The sequence below is a fragment of the Physella acuta genome, unplaced genomic scaffold (assembly GCF_028476545.2).
Source record: "Physella acuta isolate Inbredline_101_S28 unplaced genomic scaffold, ASM2847654v3 ptg000855l, whole genome shotgun sequence".
NCBI classification, from domain to species: Eukaryota; Metazoa; Mollusca; class Gastropoda; family Physidae; genus Physella; species Physella acuta.
In genome coordinates, this window is record NW_026732372.1 from 220,899 (window position 1) to 244,261 (window position 23,363).

The 23,363-nt window shown below is 40.2% G+C and overlaps 1 protein-coding gene across 1 annotated transcript; it reads left to right on the forward strand.

The window, feature by feature from the left end:
* Window positions 1-23,060, forward strand: LOC131952149 (glucose transporter type 1-like). Its single transcript, XM_059314690.1, has 12 exons — window positions 1-102; window positions 749-844; window positions 1,482-1,642; window positions 2,149-2,303; window positions 3,146-3,316; window positions 18,030-18,101; window positions 18,910-19,008; window positions 19,189-19,244; window positions 19,771-19,983; window positions 21,439-21,514; window positions 22,116-22,243; window positions 22,807-23,060. Exons 1-12 carry the CDS (start codon window positions 1-3, stop codon window positions 23,017-23,019), a joined length of 1,542 nt encoding a protein of 513 aa, XP_059170673.1. The 3' UTR covers window positions 23,020-23,060.
* Window positions 23,061-23,363: the final 303 nt, after the last annotated feature.

The window sequence follows — 23,363 nt, forward strand, 5'->3', positions numbered from 1 at the left end:
ATGGATCAGCAACTTACAGACAAGAATAATGCCTCTCACAATGGGAAACCATGTTCAGTTGCTAAGTTCAAATTTGAAGTTAAACACAAATCAACCAGACAGGTAGGCCTGGGGTGTAAAGATATACATTGTTGTTTATGTTATGTCAACTATTTTAATTTAAGGCCTTTACCAATTAAATCTATACATGTGAAGTAACTACGTAAACTAAGCATTTTAAATATAGGTCTACATTTAAAATTAAAAAGAAATTAACTTTTTTTTTTAGAAATAAAACAAATACGAAACTGTCTTGAATCAAAATAATAATTTCACGAATTTCGATATTGCAAAGAGTTGCAGTTAATTTCATTAAAATTCGGATTAGAAGATTACATTAAAAGAAACTTAAATCTGAGTAATACGATTAGAACTGTGTATTTTGAAAATATAAAGCACGTCCTTTAAAATATAAATGTTTGTTTATGCTCAATGTCTACACACTACTTTAGGAAATGTATGCTCTAAGTCTCAAGTAAAGTACTCTAAAATCCAGATTTTAGTAGCCTTAGCAATGGATGGGGAAGGGCGATAAGTGCTTATTGCACCGGGTAACACGCTCTTGGGGAGGGTGGGGGGGGGGGGGGGGTGGGTGGGTGGGCTGACACTAAGGCTAAAAAAAGGCGTTGTGGTTTGTTGCTTTGTTATTAAACATAGATAGTGTTTCAATTTGTTACACGTTTATTCATCTTGTATCCATGGCAACTAGAATGTCACGTGCTTTCTGGTGCTCACAATCCTTGGGGCAGCCATGGGATCCCTGCAGTTTGGTTACAACGTTGGTGTCATCAATGCTCCAGAGTCGGTGAGTGGTTGATGTGTTCATCAGTACACATTGTTTGTTGTGTACATAATTAGACTTGTAGTTGTAGTGGTCGTGTACATCAATAAACAATTGGTTTCTGTGTACATTAAACATGTAGTCGTGGTGTACATGTATTAAACAATTGGTTGCTGTGTTTATAATTACGTGGTTGTTGTCAAAGTGATTACACCAATATTTGTTGTATATATCATTAAACATGTGGTTGCTGTGTACATCATTAAAATGTGGTTGCTGTTTACATAATTAAAATGTGGTTTCTGTATATATTATTAAACATGTGATTGCTGCATACATCATTTAAATGAACAATTCCCCGCCCATCCTCCCACCAGCTAATCAAAGAGTTCATGAACACCTGGCTTACTGCCGTTGTTAAATGTGACACAAATCTTCTACAATCTGAACATTTTCCCTCCCATCCTCCCACCAGCTAATCAAAGAGTTCATGAACACCTGCCTTACTGCTAATGTTAAATGTGACACAAATCTTCTACAATCTGAACATTTTCCCTCCCATCCTCCCACCAGCTAATCAAAGAGTTCATGAACACCTGCCTTACTGCTAATGTTAAATGTGACACAAAACTGAACATTTTCCATTACATCCTCCCACCAGCTAATCAAAGAGTTCATGAACGTCACCCAACACCGGCGCCACGGGTCCGGCATGACGGATGAGACGGCGAGAAACCTCTGGGCTCTGACGGTGTCCATCTTCTCAGCCGGCGGTTGTCTGGGCGGTTTCCTGGCCGGCTGGTGGGCAACCAAACTGGGCAGGTCTTTAATCTTATATGTCAATGTATTTGGGAGGGGCAATTGGGGGGGGGGGGGGGGGGGTTAGAAGAAGCTCCAGTCTACAACCCTCAGTCTAATAGTCCCCGCTATATTTAGACAATATTACCTAAATTTCTGGTAATAATTTGTCTGTCATTCCCAAAGTTCGTGTAATATTTTCCATCGCTCTAAATTTCCGGTTATAATTAGTCGCCTAATTTAATCACGTTCACAAATTTCCAGTTATATTCTGGCTTTAGGTTCGTGCAACAATTATTGTTATAATTTACCAATCGCCTCTAAAGTTCTAATTAAAATGAGTCTAACGTCCCAAATTTCAACATCTTTTCTCGTGTGTGCCGAAGATACATAGAACTGATAAAGTAGAGTTTATCTGTTTCAACGACCTCGCCATACAAGGGGATATGTCACGGGCCCTAAAATTCATGTGATAGTTCGTGGATAGTTTAACTGAAACAGTTTGACCACTGCATGGACCTACTCCCCAGAAAACTTGGATCACTGGCCAATGTCATTATCGGGGTCGTCGGCTCGGCTCTCATGTTCGCCAGCAGACGTGTCGGCTCATACGAGATGATCACAGTGGGGAGAGTCGTCATTGGCTTTCATGCAGGTAAAGAAATCAGGCAGGTAAAGAAGTCAGGCAAGTAAAATATCATGCAGGTAAAATATGCAGGTAAAGAAATTATGCAGGTAAGAAATCATGCAGGTAATATATATCATGCAGGTAAAGTCACATTGGGGAGGGTCGTCATAGGCTTTCAGGCAGGTAAAGAAATCAGGCAGGTAAAGTCACATTGGGGAGGGTCGTCATAGACTTTCAGGCAAGTAAAGAAATAAGGCAGTTAAAGTCACATTGGGGAGGGTCGTCATAGACTTTCAGGCAGGTAAAGAAATAAGGCAGTTAAAGAAATCATACACATAAAGAAGTCATGCATGTGAAGAAATCATGCAGGTAATATATATATATATATATATATATATATATATATATATATATATATATATATATATATATATCATACTTGTAAAGAAATCCTGCGGGTAATGAAACCATGCAGGTAATGAATTAATGTGAGGCAAAATATCATGCACGTAAAAATAAATCATGTTGACAACAAACCATGCGGGTAAAATATCAAGCAGGTAAAATATGCAGGTAAAATATCATACAGGTAAAGAAATCATACAGGTAAAATATCATACGGGTTAAGAAATCATACAGGTAAAATATCATACAGGTAAAATAAAATGCAGGAAAAATATTATGCAGGTAAAAATATTTCAGTTTTTTAACTTTTTTTCGGAAAATTAAGTCGGATATTTTATTTAAAAAACTCGGGTTATTTTTAAATTTAAAGTTCATATATAATTTATTTATTTAATTGTTTAAAATGAAATATTTAGGAATTAGCATTTCTTGATAGTTTAAAATCAATACGTTGTCAGATAAAAATATCACGACTGAGCCTATTTTCTTCCTAGGTCTCTACACTGGAATAAGTCCAATGTATCTGTCAGAAATTAGCCCCGCCAATATTCGCGGTGGTGTAGGGGTGCTTCACCAGCTTGCCATTGTCAGCGGGATTCTCATTTCACAAATTCTGGGATTCCCCGATTTGCTAGGTACACCGGAAAATTGGGATGTCTTGTTGGGTGAGTTGCCACATTGGCATTGGGTTTTTTTTTTCTTAAATAAATACAATTTCCAGTCATTATTGGGAGTAAGACATACAAATTTTAATTAAAAAAATTAAATATTCCTTTATTTATTGCAACATTGTGCTACAAAAGACGCACTAGGAGTATCATCGGAACCAAAATAAAAGATTCTTTATTTTTTCACCGTCCTCAAGTCGTCTCCTTCAAAAAAGACGGGCAATTGGCTTTCGGGCATTTGTCGTATTCGAGAAAGTTTCTATTCTGGAAAACGGCCTTCGAGAAAACGGCATGCGGGCAAGTGTCTTTCAGGAATTTGTCGCATTCGGGCAAGTGTCCATTTGGGCATTTGTCGTATTCGGGAAAGTGTCTATTCTGGAAAACGGCCTTCGGGAAAACGGCATTCGGGCAAGTGTCTTTCAGGAATTTGTCGAAGACCCCTGCCCCCTATATATCTACGTTACTAAAACATCCTAAAACTTGCCTAGTTTTCTTCCTAACACACAAGTAAACCGATCGGTTATGTCGGATGAAAATTGCCATACCGAAGTTTGAACTAGAACAAGTTCAAAAGAAAATTAATGTATATTTATGTATATAGGAATGAAGGATAAGAACTGTCTTTTTTAAAGTTCATAACTAAAACACTGAAGAAAGTGAATGTATAGGCCTACATATTTATGTATGTACATATTCAAACACACACACACACACACACACACACACACACACACACACACACACACACACACGCACGCACGCACACACACACACACACACACACACACACACACATATATATATATATATATATATACTAGGCATACTGCCTAGCTTCGCTTAGGTTTTCAAAAACATTTGATAATTTGAATAGTAATTATTAGGTGATGGATGAGGCGTGGAGTGCTTAAATGTAAACAGTAATGCTAATTTTAAAGAAGATGTTGTAGGCCTATGCTCTTTAACATCAGCTGTCAGACAAAGTGTTCGAAAGTACGCAATTTATAACTAAGATGGAAATAGAACTACAGAGGTTCCATGAACAGTATATCTCATAATTTATATTACATTGACTTTTAAAATTAATTTTTTATTTAATTATGATACGTAGCTTAATTAATAACTTATTTTTATCTAAAACAAATGCTATACTTTGTCGTTTTCTGTTTCTGTTTAAAATAGTATACAATTATTTGAAAAATAATTATTTAAAAAGGTTACCTCCCTTGGAAATTAACCGAATGACGTATCTCTGTGTTTACTTTTTTTTTAAACAAACAGTTACTATGCTTATATAAGAAAATACGATATATAAACATATTTAACGACTACAATAGCTTTTTCCGACGGGATTAAAGTTTTTTTGTTACCCTCCAGGGTCGGTCTACGACCTCAAATAATATTAACGGGATCGATCGTCAAATTATTTATTTATATCTCATATAAGGAGAATTTCACTCGCGGTCATCTTTTAGCACTGGTCGAGGGCTTTGAGTCTGACCAACAGTTTTTCCATACGGCCTAGTCATCTATAGAAGTGTATGCAAAACATTAGCATGATGTACAGAGGTTAAGTAACGTAAAAATTGTGTTGAAATTACCCTGTTTTTTCCATAAAATACAAAGATTATATAGGGAAATACAACTGGTCAGTTTTGACCGCTTTACGAAGTTTTCCCAGATATGCCGAGTTTTTTGTGACACCCCTAGGTGTTCTTCTACCACCTCACAAAATATCAAGGGGGGTCGTCGGAGGAAAAAAAATTTCGTAATAGAGCTCATATAAAGAGAATTTCACTCGCGGTCACTTTTTAGCCCTCGTCGAGGGCTTTGAGTGTAACCGACAGTTTTCCCTAAAGGTCAAGCCATTGACCTAGGAGCATGCAAAAAATTAGCCAGATATACTGAGCTTAAGTACCCTAAATTCTGCTTTGAAATGACCCTCTGTTTTTCCCATAAAATACAAAGATTATATAGGGAAATACAACTGGTCAGTTTTGACCGCTTTACGAAGTTTTCCCAGATATGCCGAGTTTTTTGTGACACCCCTAGGTGTTCTTCTACCACCTCACAAAATATCAAGGGGGGTCGTCGGAGGAAAAAATTTTTCGTAATAGAGCTCATATAAAGAGAATTTCACTCGCGGTCACTTTTTAGCCCTCGTCGAGGGCTTTGAGTGTAACCGACAGTTTTCCCTAAAGGTCAAGCCATTGACCTAGGAGCATGCAAAAAATTAGCCAGATATACTGAGCTTAAGTACCCTAAAGTCTGCGTTGAAATGACCCTCTGTTTTTCCCATAAAATACAAAGATTATATAGGGAAATACAACTGGTCAGTTTTGACCGCTTTACGAAGTTTTCCCAGATATGCCGAGTTTTTTGTGACACCCCAAGGCGTTCTCCTACCACCTCACAAAATTTCAAGGGGGGTCGTCGGAGGAAATTTTTTTTCGTAATAGATCTCATATAAAGAGAATTTCACTCGCGGTTACTTTTTAGCCCTCGTCGAGGGCTTTGAGTGCAACCGACAGTTTTCCCTAAAGGTCAAGCCATTGAACTAAAAGTATGCAAAAAATTAGCCAGATATACTGAGTTTAAGTACCCTAAAGTCTGCGTTGAAATGACCCTCTGTTTTTCCCATAAAATACAAAGATTATATAGGGAAATACAACTGGTCAGTTTTGACCCCTTTAGGAAGTTTTCCCAGATATGGCGAGTTTTTTTTGACACCCCAAGGCATTCTCCTACCACCTCACAAAATTTCAAGGGGGGTCGTCGGAGGAATTTTTTTTTCGTAATAGAGCTCATATAAAGAGAATTTCACTCGCGGTCACTTTTTAGCCCTCGTCGAGGGCTCTGAGTAAAACCGACAGTTTTCCCTAAAGGTCAAGCCATTTACCTAAGAGCATGCAAAAATTTAGCCAGATGTTAAGAGAGTAAGTGCCCTAAAATCCGTTTTGAAATGACCCTCTGTTTTTCCCATAAAATACAAAGATTATATAGGGAAATACGACTGGTCAGTTTTGACCCATTTCCCGATTTTTCCCGGACATGGCGAGTTTTTTGTGACACCCCAACGCGTTCTCCTACCACCTCACAAAATTTCAAGGGGGGTCGTCGGAGGAAATTTTTTTTTCGTAATATAGCCCATATAAGGCGCCGGTCAGTCGAGGTCAGTTTTGACCCCCTCCCCGTAGACGTTTCGGCCAACCGTCACCGGCCTTCGTGTTCTATCGCCCGAAGGCACCATCGGCGCCGGGAAGTGCCCTACCGGGCACCTGACCACTTTGCTTTATATATATATATATCTTAACACAATACGGCTAACCCGTTCTATCTCCAACTTGATATGTCACACAGACTGACTGATCTAAAGCGAGCGATGAAGAGAGTGCGAGCGATCGAAAGAGAGCGAGCGATCGAAAAAGGGCGAGCGATCGAAAAAGGGTTGAGCTCAGCCGTCCCCTCCTATTTATCCCTTGTATTCGTACTCGTATTCGTACTTGTATTCATCCGTAATCGATATTTGTACTCGATGTCTCCGACTACTAGTTGCGCAGTTCTAACGTACAGTCCGATTAATAAAACATCTGCATCCTATCAATCAAAGTTGACAGGCCGTCTGAATCCCCTCGTACCGTTTCCCAAAATAGCACGCGTTGGCTTTGAGATTGTTATCAGTCCGATTTAATAAGCCACCTGCTATCAGTTGCATCCGACTGTAATACTGCGTCGCGGCTTATCGTTCGTTATCAGTTGCATCAGATTGTAACTAGTAGCTAGGCCTACCCTAGTTACATCCACCCCTGCCTTTTTTTGTGTGTTTTCAACCACAAACAACGCTTGGCAGGTGCACTCCTCCAAAGTCAATCGCACAATCGTAAAAAAAATTTTATTGTTCCACTCACTGTCCACGTCGTCCCATTCGTATACGATTGACAGTTATACCTATTTCACATATCAACTGTGTCTACATCATCTTCCTGAGACACAAAACAGTTCTAGAATTCACATCCACCCTTTTCGTTTGGTGCCTTCACCAGTTCACTTTTATAGCTTTTTTGAACCGTCTGTTCTCATACCAGCGCGACCATGAAAGAATTGATGGTTGCTGACAAAAAAATTCGTCTTCCTTCTGTTCCTCAAACTTCTCCGCGGACCACTTATCTGATGGTCTACTGTCTCTCTGCTTCTGGAAGGAACGGGATCCTCTTTGTTGCCGTTATCCTCCACTTGTGTATCGCGGTTGTTCTGTTGATGGTGATATGGTTCCGGGATGGGTATGTGAATTTCCGTTGTAACTTCCGGTCCCCTAATTGTCTTAGGTTTCTCTGTGTGTAACTGCTCTTCTTGCCTATTCCAATATTTCTTTAATTGAGCAATATTCGCCCACCGATCCGGTTTGGCGTGATCGATGGGTCTTATCCAGTGCGGTGTATGAGCCAGTCATACTCTCCCTTTTTCCTAGGAACAAATCAAGAGGGAGTCGAGCCTCCCGTCCGAACAGCAACATGTGTGGCGCAAAGCCGGTTGTGGCATGGGGGGTGCAGTTGTATAGATATACCAACTCTGGGAGAAAATCCGGCCAACGTTTTTTCTGTTCAGGTTCTAGGGTACGCAGCAAATCATGCATGCTGCGGTTGAACCGTTCACACTGTCCGTTTCCTTTCGGATTAAATGTGGTTGTTCTAGATTTGTTGATCCCGTAGTGGCTGCACAGTTGGTTAATTACTTCTGACTCGAAAGCCCTTCCTTGGTCAGAGTGTAATTGTCTTGGTATGCCATATTTGATGAACCAATGTTCTATTAAGACCTTTGCCACTGTTTTGGCAGTCTGATCTCGTGTGGGCACCGCCACAGTCCATTTGGTGAATACATCAGTCATTACCAACACATGTTCCGTCCCATCCGATGATTGCTCCAACGACGTAAAGTCCATAGCCACAATCTCTAGTGGTTTTGTCGCTAGTAGGTGTCCTGATGGCTGTCTCATTTTGACAACTGGCATTTTCGCATGCTGACACCTCACACAAGCCTCACAATGGCGTTTGACCTCCATTTCCATATTGGGCCAGTAACACCTCCGTCGTAATATTTTGTGCGTCCTGTCCTGACCCTGGTGTCCTGCCCTGTCATGTGCCAACCTTAGCACTTCTTCTCGTAACTGTCCAGGCACCACCACCTGGTGTATTGTCCCATCAATTTGGTCATGAATTCTCCGCATGAGAACACCATCCTCTATACTGAGACGGTCCCACTGACTCAGTATTTTCTTTGTTTCTCGACCAAATTGTTCTCTTTCCCTTCTTCCTGGGAATTTTTGTTCCTGGACGTATTTCAATAGCGGTTGTAAGCCACTATCCGTTCTCTGGGCATCTCTTATCTTTTTGTGATTAAGGCAATTAAAATCACTACTGTCCATATGTCCGGGCTCTGTGGATATGTGCTCCACCCCGGTCTGCCCGTTTTGCATCACTTGTACCCCATGAGGGATATCTGTTGACGCTCTGACCTCACATATTCCTGTCAGCGTTTCTTCCTCATCACCCGGTCTCTCGTAAGGATTCCTTGATAAAGCGTCCGCATTGCCATTGGACCGCCCCGGGCGATATTTTATCTCCAGGTCAAAGAGTGCCAATTCTGCTGCCCATCTCTGTTCGATGGATCCCAACTTTGCTGTCTTTAGGTGACTCAAGGGGTTATTGTCAGTGTATACCACACATTTAGCACCTAATAGATAGTCCCTGAATTTTTCCGTCACAGCCCATTTTAATGTCAAAAGTTCTAGTTTCATGGCGCTGTAATTTGTCATGTTCTTCTCTGATTCCTTCAGAGCTCGACTGGCATAAGCAATAACCCTGAAGCCTTGCTTTTGTTGTTGTGATAGCACAGCTCCCAGACCTTTAGAGCTGGCGTCAATTTCTAGCCGAAATGGTTTGTCAAAGTCTGCGTATCCTAATATCGGCGCCTCTGTCAAAGCCTTTTTCAATAGCTTAAACGAGTTCAGGCATTCCTCAGTCCATAATTCACCTATCCGTTGTGTTTTACCTTTCTTTTTCTCCTTACTGTGTTTCTTTGTCATTTTGTTTACCAAGTCATGCAACGGTGCGGCAATTTTTGCAAAACCAGGTACAAATTTTCTATAATAGGAAGCAAAACCCAAGAATGACCTGACCTCTACCGTAGTTGATGGTTGTTTCCATTCTTTAACAGCTGCAATTTTATCTGGGTCAGTGGCGATGCCATCCGACGAAATCACATAACCCAAAAAATGTACCGATTTCAGACCAAAGCAGCATTTGTCTGGGTTCAGCTTTACTCCTATCTCCCTAAGACGGAGAAACACTTGTTCTAATCTTTTTAGATGGTCCTCCCAAGTTTTTGAGTAAACTAGAATATCATCCAAGTACACCAACATTATTTGAAATAGAAAGTCACTCATAGCACTCTGCATTACTCGCTGGAATGTAGCAGGTGCATTAGTCAAACCAAACGGCATACGGGTCCACTCGTACAGTCCCAGTGGAGAAATAAATGCCGTTTTATGTTGATCGTTGGGGTGCATGGCCACTTGGTGGTAGCCACTAGCCAAATCAAGGGTAGAAAAAAATCTTGCTCCCCCCAACGCATCAAGACACTCATCAATACGAGGCAAGGGGAATGCATCCCTTCTTGTGATATTGTTCAATTTCCGGTAATCACAACACAGTCTTATCTCCCCTGACTTCTTTTTTACCACTACTATCGGTGCCGCATACGGGCTTGTACTGGTTGTAATAATTCCCTTTTTTAGTAGATCATTCAGGTGTGCTTTCACCGCCGAGTAGTGACTTGGTGGTAATCTTCGGTAGGGTTGCGCCACCGGCTTGTCTTGTAGTAAGGGTATCTGGTGTTTGATTACTTCCGTGTACCCCAAATCACCCTCATACGAGGTAGGGTTGCGCCACCGGCTTGTCTTGTAGTAAGGGTATCTGGTGTTTGATTACTTCCGTGTACCCCAAATCACCCTCATACGAGGCAAATATATCACTGTATTTATTCAGCAATTCATTTAGTTTTGGGTCCTCAGTTTCCGGGAATGTATATGATCGGCCATCCTCTTTCTTCACCTCGGCCGTCACATTGACCGACCTAATTGTTACTTCATTACTGCTGGTATTGATCAGTTCGATGCACTGTGCCGACCTTTGTACCTCGACGTTCTGTGGTACTCCTACCAGAGTGTTAGGCGGTATAAAAATTTCCTCATCCAAAACATTAGCTACCAACCCTTGAACTAGTCCGTTTTCCGCTGATGTGTATGTCCGCAGTAACACGACGCCTGCCCTCAGTGCGGCGCCACATGGTTCTATCATCACATCGCCATTTACACTTCTATCACCGATTTGTAATGTGATTGCCTTGACCGTGTTTGCCGGGACTGCTGTCCTTCCTCTGGTCTTGGCAAACCTGGCCAACTTGGATCCCCGATCTGATGTGGGCGATCCGACAATATTTGTAAGAAATTCTGGCAACTGGCCAAGAATATTCATGCCCAACAGGCAAGGTATATTTGACACATTTGTCTCTAGGTTGTGTTTCGTAACGAACACCCCAACCTGCTTCAACCTATGTCCCGCCACCACGACATCCGCCAGAAAATAACCACAGTATGGAATGGTTAATCCATTAGCTGCCGTCAGGCGCATGCTTGTGTCACACCTTAACCTATTGTCTTTTCCTTTCATCCATTTGGTGTAAAATTGTTCCGTAATTGTCGTCACCTGGGAGCCTGTATCCACAATTGCCTTCACCGCGATGTCCCCAATCGTAATCACCATTTCGGGACAGACTCCCATCATTTTGTTTCTTGGGCCATAACCTCGCCCCTCTGTAGCCTGGCCCTGCCTTACAGAGGACGACCGTTTCCCTGACAGTACCGTGCCATATGTCCGGGTTGTGAACAGGACAAGCAAATTGGTCGACCGTCGGCCGTCCATTGGAGTGATGGCTTGGCAGGACGCGGCCGTCCAACCTGTCTCTGTTTTGTCCCGTTCTTTTCCTGATTCTCAGCTGTTGACCTGCTTTCTAACCTCTCCAAACGTTGGTCAACCTTATCTAGGTGGGCCAACAGTTGAGCCATCATGGTCTCCATCGTGTCGGCCCCTGTGGGTGGGGATTGTTTCTGTTCCGGCACAGAGACTTTGTCCACCGAACAGTTCGATTGGTCCTCATCCTCGGACCTGCGGATCGCTGAGTTCCTGACCTGAAGGAAGGTCAACTGCGGGTCTTTGTGGACCTCCTCTTTCAACTCTCTTCTTAAGATCGGGGTTGCTAGCCCCTCGATGAAATGGTCCCTCAGTAGGCGCACATCAATGTCAGGTGTTTTGCCCTTTACCGAATCAAAGGCCCTGTTCATCCGGTGTGAGTACTCCATCACACTCTCCGCCATTCTCTGCCTTAAGCCTACGAACCCTGATAGCAGTTGCGATCCCGACCGTCTCTCCCCAAAGGTCTCCATAATCAGATCCAGCACCTTATCTGGATCTGATTGGATGGTTTTATCGTGGCATTTGACCTCTGCCCTAACCGTCTCTCCTATACTGCCCATCAGCAGTCTTAATCTTTCCTCTGGTGACATGCCTCTCGAGGCCCAGGCCGCTTTGACCTCTTCACTGAACCTGTTGGTTAAAGTTGGATCACCGTCCCCGTAAAATTTGTTAATGTGGGACTCTCTGGGTAGGACCACTATATGGGTCTGCTTCTCGTCCAGAGTAGACATTTTATTCCGTAAGTAACAAAAAAAAAGAGTTCTTTCTTACCGTGTGTGTATGAAAATTTTTTCTCGTTCCTCAATTTTCACAGTTCCTGAATGTCCGAATTCACACACACACAAAACACAGTTATGCACAAGGTTGACTATGGGTGCCTCCAACGGCAAGTCTAGTTGAATTCATCCTGTCCGACGACGCCAATTGTAACGAGCGAACAGTTACCCTGCTCGCAACGCCACATGTTACGAGACTATTTGCCTGTAGTGCCAAATGTAACGAGTTTAACCACTCATTCTACACAACATCGACTACAGTAGAAATACTCGAAGATGCAGGTTCGCTATTGATCCTTTTATTACATGAATCAAGAAATGCTTCAAAATAACACAATGAATCAACAGGAATGCTTCACAATAATAGTCTGAATCAACTGACCCCTAACAGTCCTCACTAGGCTTCATATAACTGAATCCACATGTCTATCGTCCTTCTTAACACAATACGGCTAACCCGTTCTATCTCCAACTTGATATGTCACACAGACTGACTGATCTAAAGCGAGCGATGAAGAGAGTGCGAGCGATCGAAAGAGAGCGAGCGATCGAAAAAGGGCGAGCGATCGAAAAAGGGTTGAGCTCAGCCGTCCCCTCCTATTTATCCCTTGTATTCGTACTCGTATTCGTACTTGTATTCATCCGTAATCGATATTTGTACTCGATGTCTCCGACTACTAGTTGCGCAGTTCTAACGTACAGTCCGATTAATAAAACATCTGCATCCTATCAATCAAAGTTGACAGGCCGTCTGAATCCCCTCGTACCGTTTCCCAAAATAGCACGCGTTGGCTTTGAGATTGTTATCAGTCCGATTTAATAAGCCACCTGCTATCAGTTGCATCCGACTGTAATACTGCGTCGCGGCTTATCGTTCGTTATCAGTTGCATCAGATTGTAACTAGTAGCTAGGCCTACCCTAGTTACATATATATATATATCTATAATATAAGCGGGCTGTGTCTGTCCTTCCTTCCTTCCTTCCGTCCGTCATCGCTATAGATTTTGGGACTATAAAAGTAAACTACGCACCATGCTGTGCTTTTCAGTGCACCGCAGTGTCTTATTATAGGTAATAGAGTAGGGTTTGTTTATATAGAGGCATAGAGCTATTTTATAAATGCCACTGTGTTTACTCTTTTGCATAACTTAAATAAAATATTAAATACACGCACATGGCTAAAACATATTTAAAAAATCAATGTTAAATATCATTTTCGTTTATATTCCTAGAAAAAATGGATATATTTTTATGAAAGTAGGTCAAAGAAACTAATTAATTCAACTTTTTTTTTGGTAATTTTTTGCAAGGGAGGTAATTTGAAAATATATTTAACTCATCAATATCATTCTAAGTTAATTTTTCTGTTTATTACTACCGCATTGATTATTATATGTTAAGGTTCATAATTAAAAGAGAAAAATGTTAAGATTATTAATATTATTTATTATTATTTTCTAATTAGTCTATGATTTCTCAAAAAATCACTATCTTTTTGCTTTTGTTTTTCGGTGTTATGAAAACAGATGGTGAAATTAGACTTTTTGAGAAGAATGGAAAGGCTCTCTCTGAGCGCGGACGTATGGGAAAATGTGTTTTATTTTTTAATATTCAACTCACTCTCAATAATTTAAGTTAATTTTTGTTATTACTTCCACATTGATTATTATATGTTAAGGTTCATAAGTAAAATAGAAAAATGTTATGGTTATTTATATTATTTTCTAATTAGTCTATGATCTCTCAAAATCACTATTTTTTGTTTTTGTTTTTCGGTGTTAACAGATGGTGAAATTTTAGGATTATAGTATAGAGAATGCTGAACAGGCTCTTTCTGGGCGTGGACGCCTGGAAAAAGCATGTTTTTCGGTGGTGATTCTAATTACATTACCAATGTGTTTTCTTAGAACCATAAAAGTAAACGCCACTTGCCGTACATTTATTTGCATCGCATTGTTTTATTGTAAGTTATGGAGTAGGATCTATTTATGTGACTTAAATTAAGGCTCTCTTTGGGCGCGGACGCCTAAAAAAGCGTGTTGTTTGGTGGTGATTCTAATGTTGTGGCTGTGGTTGTGTTGTGGTTGTGTTGTAGTTGTGTTGTGGTTGTGTTGTGGTTGTGTTGTGGTTGTGTTGTGGTTGTATTGAGGTTGTGTTGTGGTTGTGTTGTGGTTGTGTTGTGGTTGTGTTGTGGTTGTGTTGTGGTTGTGATGTGGTTGTGTTGTGGTTGTGTTGAGGTTGTATTGTGGTTGTGTTGTGGTTGTGGTTGTGTTGTGTTTTTGTTGTGTTTGTGTTGTGGTTGTGTTGTGGTTGCGTTGTTGTTGTGTTGTGTTGTGGTTGTGTTGTGGTTGTGTTGTGGTTGTGTTGTGGTTGTGTTTTGTTTGTGTTGTGGTTGTGTTGTGGTTGCGTTGTGGTTGTGTTGTTGTGTTGTGTTGTGTTTGTGTTGTGGTTGTGTTGTGTTTTGTTTGTATTGTGGTTGTGTTGTGGTTGCGTTGTGGTTGTGTTGTTGTGTTGTGTTGTGGTTGTGTTGTGGTTGTGTTGTGGTTGTGTTGTGGTTGTGTTGTGGTTGTGTTGTGGTTGTGTTTTGTTTGTGTTTATGTTTGTGTTGTGTTTTTGTTCGTTTTGTTCTGTTCCAAAAATGTACATTTAAAAAGATTTACCGTGGCGGAGCACGGGATGCAGCTAGTATATATATATATATATATATATATATATATATATATATATATATATATATATATATATATATATATATATATATATATATATATATATATATATATATATATGTATATATGCGTCGCGGGGGATGGGTCGGGGGAAAGAATGGAAGTGGTCCGCATCAGCTGACACCATTTATGTGGTGACATCAACAGGAGGCGGAGTGGTCTAGCGGTAGAGAGCTGGACTGCTGAGTCTCGAGTTCGAATCCGGGTTCAAGTCAGTAGACCGTCCCTGAGTCCACCCAACACTGATGGGTACCTAACTCACGTTATGGAAAGTAAAGGCGGCTATCGCTTCATATTCCGAGGTCACAGAAATAAGTGAACTCTACTTCACTTACCCTTACGCTCGTTACAGTAAATTTTTTTCTATAAAAATTATGTATTTTTCATATCGGTAGATGTGCTTCGGGGCAGGGGCAGTACCCAAAGATATGGCTGACATAAACTGTTGCATATATAGTATACATAGAAATGCATATACATCTATAAAGTCTAAAAGCGAATAATTATTTCCCATAATTACTATATAAATTATGCATGTCAATTAATCGATACTTCTAATTAGCTTCCCTCTAAGATCTCTATTTACGACTGACCATAAACCAACAACCTAATCACTTGACTGACAGGTTTGTCGGTGGGGCCGTGTCTGCTGCAAGCACTTATTCTACCTTTTTGCCCGGAGAGTCCCCGGTACTTGCTCATTACCAAACAGGACGAGAAAAAATGTCGAGATGGTATATTTTTTACTTTTTAAAGATATTATCTGTAACTTAAAAAGAAATATTGATTTTTGATTCTCTCTATGATAAACAACAAACCCGGATGTTTACGGGCGACACGTGGGTAGCTTATTAGTAATGCGTATGATGACCATGAGCCCTTATAAAATTATGGATTAGTGGGAGAGGTATAGTAACAGTTGTCCATCTAAGTGTACTTCGGTGAATTGTTTGTGTGTGTTGTTGGCGTATTACTGTTGACGTGTTCCTGTTGATGTGTTCCTGTTGACGTGTTCCTGTTGACGTGTTCCTGGTGTAGTGTTCCTGTTGACGTGTTCCTGTTGACGTGTTCCTGTTGACGTGTTCCTATTGACGTGTTCCTGTTGACGTGTTCCATGGTTCCTGTTGACGTGTTCCTGTTAACGTGTTCCTGTTGGCATGTTCCTGTTGACGTGTTCCTGTTGACGTGTTCCTGTTGACGTGTTCCTGTTGACGTGTTCCTGTTGACGTGTTCCTGTTGACGTATTCCTGTTGACGTGTTCCTGTTGACGTGTTCCTGTTGACGTGTTCCTGTTGACGTGTTCCTGTTGACGTGTTCCTTGTTCCTGTTGACGTGTTCCTGTTGACGTGTTCCTGTTGACGTGTTCCTGTTGACGTGTTCCTGTTGACGTGTTCCTGTTGACGTGTTCCTGTTGACGTGTTCCTGTTGACGTGTTCCTATTGACGTGTTCCTGTTGACGTGTTCCTGGTTCCTGTTGACGTGTTCCTGTTGATGTGTTCCTGTTGGCGTGTTCCTGTTGACGTGATCCTGTTGACGTGTTCCTGTTGGCGTGTTCCTGTTGACGTGTTCCTGTTTGACTTGTTCCTGATGTAGATGTGTTGTCCTTTACGTGCTGCTATTGATGTGCTGTTGACATTTGTCTAATGTGCTCTTGCTGACGTGTTGAGTTCACTTTGACGTGTCCTTTTTAGATGTGTTGTTGTTTGTCGTTGGCTTATTTATACAAGAGGATATCTTCGGCCAGACAAGCTAACCGCTTCGATGCAGGCTCCACTGTTTAATATACGACAGACATCAGGGAGGGTAAAAAGTTCCTCAAACGAAATGCTATGTCCCATCTGTCTCTGTAGTAGACTATTATCCTATGTCATTCAGAGTTTCTTCCAGGCATCTCTTCGGGGGGGGGGGGGGGGGGACCTAGCCCCCCCCCCGAATTTTTTTTACCGCCTCCCCGAACGAAATGAAATTTATATAATTTATATAGAAAATATATACTTTTAACAATGTCCGCCCCCCCCCCCCCCGAAGAAAGTCTACCGCCCCCCGAAAATTTCAAGTGCCCCCCCCCCCGGAGAAAAAAGTCTGGAAGAAACACTGATGTCATTATGTCCTCGTTGCGACATACTCACATTATTCAATGATTATTGAATATACACATTCTCTCAAACAAACAAAGAAAACAAGAGCACATACCCTCGATCCATATCGCATACAGTCAATGCGAACTAACCCTTAGTCCTTAGTGACTGTATATGCATCACTCTACCGTTAGACCAGTCGCATACACGTCGGCAGTAGTTTTATCACAATATCATTAACACTTTAGGGGTGGGGGTTGGGGGAAGAGAAAATCTAAACGACAGAAAGCGGATTTGATTTTTTAAAACATTATAAAAGCAGAGTTCGATGAAATTTAAAATATGGGGGAAAACAGCTTTAGACTAAATTAAATACATTGTTTTATTAGTAATTATTATATTTTTTTATTTATTCCACAATGACTGTTTGTTTGTTATGTGTTGGTTTGTGGCAAATCTTGCAAGTCCATTTTAACACACTTCTAACTCATCCATCTCACTACAACTTTCCAGATTCATTCATCCCCGATGATAATGCAAGAATACCTAATTTAACATTAGAATTAATCAAAATTTTATTTAAAGATTATTAAATTCAAATAATAAAAGGGTTGATAAAAAGATTAAATACAACGATCTGTATCTGCTAGCCAACGACAGCCGTTCGTCACGGCTAGGTGTTTTCTCAACTGAAAGCCGAGCCCGGACTAAGAATGTGATGATTCTTGTCCTTTGGAGATCGCAATCTACTAATCTGATTGAACGGAAATATTTTTAGTTCTATGTGATGGGGACAAATAAAAATACAACTAATATAAAACAATAACATTTATAATAATTAGCGCTTAAATGAACCGCTATTTTAAAAAATAATAATAGATGGGAATCTCAAGTAGCACATGTAGATCGAGTAAATATAGTTACCTCGTAAGACTAGGTAGTTAGGATTAAACACAATCGTGAAGTCGAGTGAGTTGTGTGTATGTGTGTGCTTTTGTGTGCTTCGGATTCAATTTATGTAAATAAATATACATTTTCTTATGTAGGCTACTTGTATAAAACTATGACCAATTAACATAATCATTTTATTACCCAGCACTTTTAAAATTACGTGGTGATGAAGATATAGAAGATGAAATCGATGAAATCAAACAGGAGATGGTGTCATGCAAGTCCAGGAGTCGTGTATGAGTAGTATTAGAATTTAAAGTTCGACTTTATTTTTAGTGCTTTCTGATACATGTTTCTTGGTGGGAGTTGCAAGCTTTTAAAGTAAAGTAAAGTGGCTGATATGAATAAATAGAAGTCCGAAAGACTGTATGTCACAGAGAGTCAGAGGCGTAGCGAGGGGGGGGGGTACATATGTCCCTGGGCGCTGACCCTAGGGGGCGCCAAAATGGGTTGAAATTTTTTTTTATTAAAAGCTCATTTTAGCTGCAGTTTTGCATTATAAATATAAAAATAATAGGGGGGGGGGCGCCAAATTGAAAGTTTGTCCCCGGGCGCCGGGAAGGGTCGCTACGCCTCTGCAGAGAGTTGATCTACAGCATCTGTTTCTGTGACCGCAGCTTAACATACGATTGGGTCCAGTACAGTATGAGCAGTCTAAAACTTTCTGTTGTATCCTGGGTAGTTTAGTATGGGGTCCTATAACCTAGAGCCCCGAGCCGAACATGAAAAAAGTATCCCTTTGAGCAGCATACAAATCGATCACTCTATAACCTTCTTTTCATAAAAGTATAGGCCTATCTTTTATACGTGAAGTAATTGCGGGCAGATGAAGTAGTTCACCTGTTTCTCAAAAAAAAAAAAAAAAAAAAAAAGGGATGACGTGAACAGCTATGTCCAGCCTTCTTTACTGTACCCACATCTGGTCTGGTAGCCTCTCGAGCATCCATCTGACGTGAACCAAAATATTTTTTCTTCTTATTGTCATCTGCATTATTTTTCACGTAATGTATTTACCACTTGCGCAGATTTCGATCCTACAGCTGTTCAGATCACCTTCTCTGCGGACGCCCATGTTGATTGGTGTTGTCATGCAGTTGTCGCAGCAGTTATCAGGAATAAACGGTGTAGGTGTTTTTTTTAAAACCGTGCGACATAGGACACACACAGGTACAACACACCTGACATACACAGAAACGACGTGAATATTGAGTAATTTGTATTATTTTATGCCATTTTTACGCGAAAAAGAAAGAAGTTTTAGAAAATGAAATGTACGAAAAAAGCAAATACGTTTCCGGATGTAGTTCTTCAAATAAAATCAAATAACTGTTGTCGGTTCTCAAAGGATGAAGCTTGGAGGGTAGTTGATAGATATTGATTTCCAGAGTTTTTTGAAATAGGTCTTTAACTGGTTCATATATAATTTTATAAAATAATTTTATTATTTAATTGACTAACTGTTAAAAGCTTAACTTGCTGAACTATTATTTACTGAAATATAGGTAAAAATGTCAACTCGAATGTTTACTGAAAGAATAATTAAAATATTTCTCATTTACTACTGTCATGTTTAATGATGGAGTAATTAAAACATTTTCTACTCGAATATTTACTGATAAAACAAAACATGTTCTACTCAAATGTTTACTGATGGAATAATTAAAATTTATCCTACTCAAATATTTACTGATGGAATAATTTAAATTTATCCTACTCAAATATTTACTGATGGAATCATTTAAATTGATCCTACTCAAATGTTTACTGATGGAGTAATTAAAATTTATCCTACTCAAATATTTACTGATGGAATAATTTAAATTGATCCTACTCAAATGTTTACTGATGGAACAATTAAATCGTTTTAACTCCAATGTGTCCCGCAGGTCTTCTTCTACTCCACCAGCCTGTTTGAGGACGCTGGCCTGTCTAAGCCAACCGCCAAATACATCACCAGTGCCGTGGGTGGCATCATGGTTGCCATGACAATCATCACAATCCCGCTGATGGACAGGGTGGGCAGGAGGACACTTCACCTGACTGGACTGGGGGGGATGGCCGTCTTTAGCCTTGTTATAACCATCGCCCTGGCTCTACGTGTAGGTCATGTGGCTTCTAATACAAGATACTCTCTGTTTCTATTGCTCTCTGTTACTCTATTTCTCATACACCTTCAGGAGTACATACAGTGCACTCAAGTCAAGCGGGCTGCAAGTAAATGTTGAAACTTCATTTTGACAGCTGCTCGACTTAAAGTTTGGGTGTCGTCCATAAATGACGTCACTCTTTGTTGGACGATTTTTACCTCCCTCCCCTCCGTCACACACAAAAGCCAGACCTCCCCCTAAAATGACGTCACACCTCAGCCTACACCCCCCCCCCCCCCTAAAAATTTCAGTTGAATTTATCTTAAAACATCGATATTTTTACAAAGTCTTGTCTGAACTCTGTCAACATAGAGTATTTTTTATCAATTTATATTACAATTTATTAAATAACGGCTAAAACAAAATTACTAACCCCCTCCTCCCTACGAGTGTGACGTCATTTATGGACGACCCTTTACACCAAATATTGTACTTTTTTGTATGCTTTTTTGGAGGTTAAAGGCAATGATGTTGGTGGTGGAGGGGGAAGAGTGGCATGGCATTTTTGTGTGAATTACTCTAGAGTAAATGCTTGCTTGACCAAATTACGACAAGAGGCAGCTGGTGAATTGGAAATTCATTTTTATATCAACTGTCGTGGTTATTTGTATTTCTTACACTGACTCTAAACCTTATTTCCTCATATATGTTTCGATTTTTAAAAACAGTATCGGAAATAAATTATTTCCTCTATTAATTAAAAAAATAGCGCTAGGTAATATTAGCAAGAACTACTCAAAAACTGAAAAGTTATGGAACAAATCAAGTTTCAAATTTAGCGATTGTTCACAAAGGCCTTTGTGCAAAGAGGGCTTTGAATCGTAGAAACCAATGTTGCATAGTACATGTTTAAATGATGGCATAACATTAAAGCTGGTATAATGCATACTCCTTACACCCAGACTAAACACAGCAGCTAGCACTACTGAACTGTACTCGACTATATAGTCTAGTCTTGGTACAGGGTGAACACGTAAAAGTGCTAGCACTACAGAAGTGCTCTCGAATATATAGTCTAGTCATTGTTCACTACAGAAGTAAAAAGTTGCCTTTTAAACCTGACGGTCTATTTGGCAAGTGAAGTAGAGTTCACTTGTTTCTGTGACCTCGGCATATGAGGATATAGTGAGGTCAGCACTATGCACAGCCGCCTTTACTTACCCTAACGTCAGGGCTGGGTGGACTCAGTGACGGTCTACTGACTTGAACCCGGATTCGAAACTCGAGACTTACGGGTTAGCAGACCAGCTTTCTACAGGCCACCCCGTCCCTTCACTACAGAAGTGCTCTCGACTATATAGTCTAGTCATTGTTCACTACAGAACTGATCTCGACCTTACATTAGTCGGGTTATGGTTACGTGTTGACCGCTGACCATATACTTGCTGTCTTCTCTGTGTCATCTAGGGCTCCGTGTCGTGGTTTGATGTGGCCAGCATTGTCCTCATGTTGCTGTATGTGGTCTTCTTCGCTCTCGGTCCGGGTGAGTTTTAGTTTTAGGGTCAAGTAAAAATATTACTGGTATTTTTTCCATTGCTTTTGTGAGTATTAGAACTTCGCTTGGTCCTCTTCGCTGTTGGCACGGGTTAGTAATTACTAAGAATCATAATCTTTTCCATTTTGTGCCCAAGACACATGGGGCAGATGAAGTAGAGTTCATCTGTTTACTCGACATCAGCCGCCTTTGTTTCCTTAACGTGAGTTAAGTACCCGTTAGAGATGGGTGGACTCATGGACGTTCTACTGATTTGAACCCGGATTCGAACTCGAGGATTTTGGGTTAGCAGTCTAGCGCTCTCCTGTTAGACCACTCTTTCTTATCAGTAATATTACTGCTATATTTTAATTGAGAGGAAAAAAGACACTTTAAGCTGCGCAGACGTAATTCTTGGCCAGATAGTTTGTAGGTTTTAGCTTTTAAATCAACGATAAACTAGAGCATAACACTTTTATTTACGCTGTTTGCCTAAAATTTATGAAATCTCAGTCTTTAATTAAATCAATTTAAAAAAGTTACTGTTGTAGAGTTAGTGTTAATTAGCTGATACTTTTTTTTGAGTTAACAATGTCGTTACTCTGTACAGGTTCCATCCCTTGGCTGATCGTCTCAGAGTTATTCTCCCATGATGCCCGACCTACGGCCATGTCCGTCTGTGTGTTGGTCAACTGGGTTTCCAGTTTTCTGGTTGGGTTCGTGTTTCCTAGTCTCCAGGTAACCCTCACAGTGGCCATATGTGGGGGTGGGGTTTTGTGTGAGATGCTTATTAGTGTGATCTCTGCGGCGGTTTCAAGAAAAAGGCGCAATCGGAAAACTGCGCAACGGAAAATGCGCAAATACAAACTAATTATATACGCTTAAATTTTGTCATATTTCGTGGAAATGTTTTATTATGCTATAGTATACATGTAGTCACTCTTTTTTTAAGAAAAAGAAAATGCCCTTGCGCACTTTTTTTGTGCGCAGTTTTCCGTTGCGCATCTTTCCGGACACCCTTTGCGGTTTATTGCTTTTTTTTTAGCAAACTCTTGATCTTGTTTTATAATGAATGAGGGGCATAATATTCATCTTCCCTCCTACTTTAAGCAAGGTTAATAAAGCCATTATTATACAACATACCCAACTATTCTTGGCTGGGCCATAAGATTAAATCTTTCTATCATCCACCGTGCATCGGTCCTGTATTGTAATGGATGATGGGTATATTTTGCCTTTTCCTTTCGTTACCAAAGTTCTATAAAGCCTTTATTTAAAAAAAACCCGTTCTACTATTCCAGGCTGGACTAAAGAACTACACCTTCCTACCATTCACCGTGCTGTTGGTCCTGTTCTTTATTTTCACCTTCTACAAAGTCCCGGAGACCAAAGGAAAAACATTTGACGAGGTCACGGCCCTTTGGCGAAATGACAGTTGCGACAGTCGCCGTGAAACGAACGCTAAACCTTTATCCCGTAACAAAATACACGATGCTAAATGGGCCAAAGTCTAAAAGTTAACAGGAAAACAACTGCATCAAGTATGGCAACCCAAAAAAGGATCACATAAAATTTTACTGGTTAAGGAAATTAGTACTGAATTTATTTATTTTTTTATCTCACAAAATTTACTTTTAATTTAAACACTTGTTAAAATTTGTATGCACTATTATACCAATTATATATATATATATATATATATATATATATATATATATATATATATATATATATATATATATATATATATGTATACATAGTTGCATGATGTGTCATCGCATCTTCAGTTACGATATTATGTGTGTTCAGCATAGACTCGCATGTTGTATTTTGACATAACCATTGCCATGTTATATCT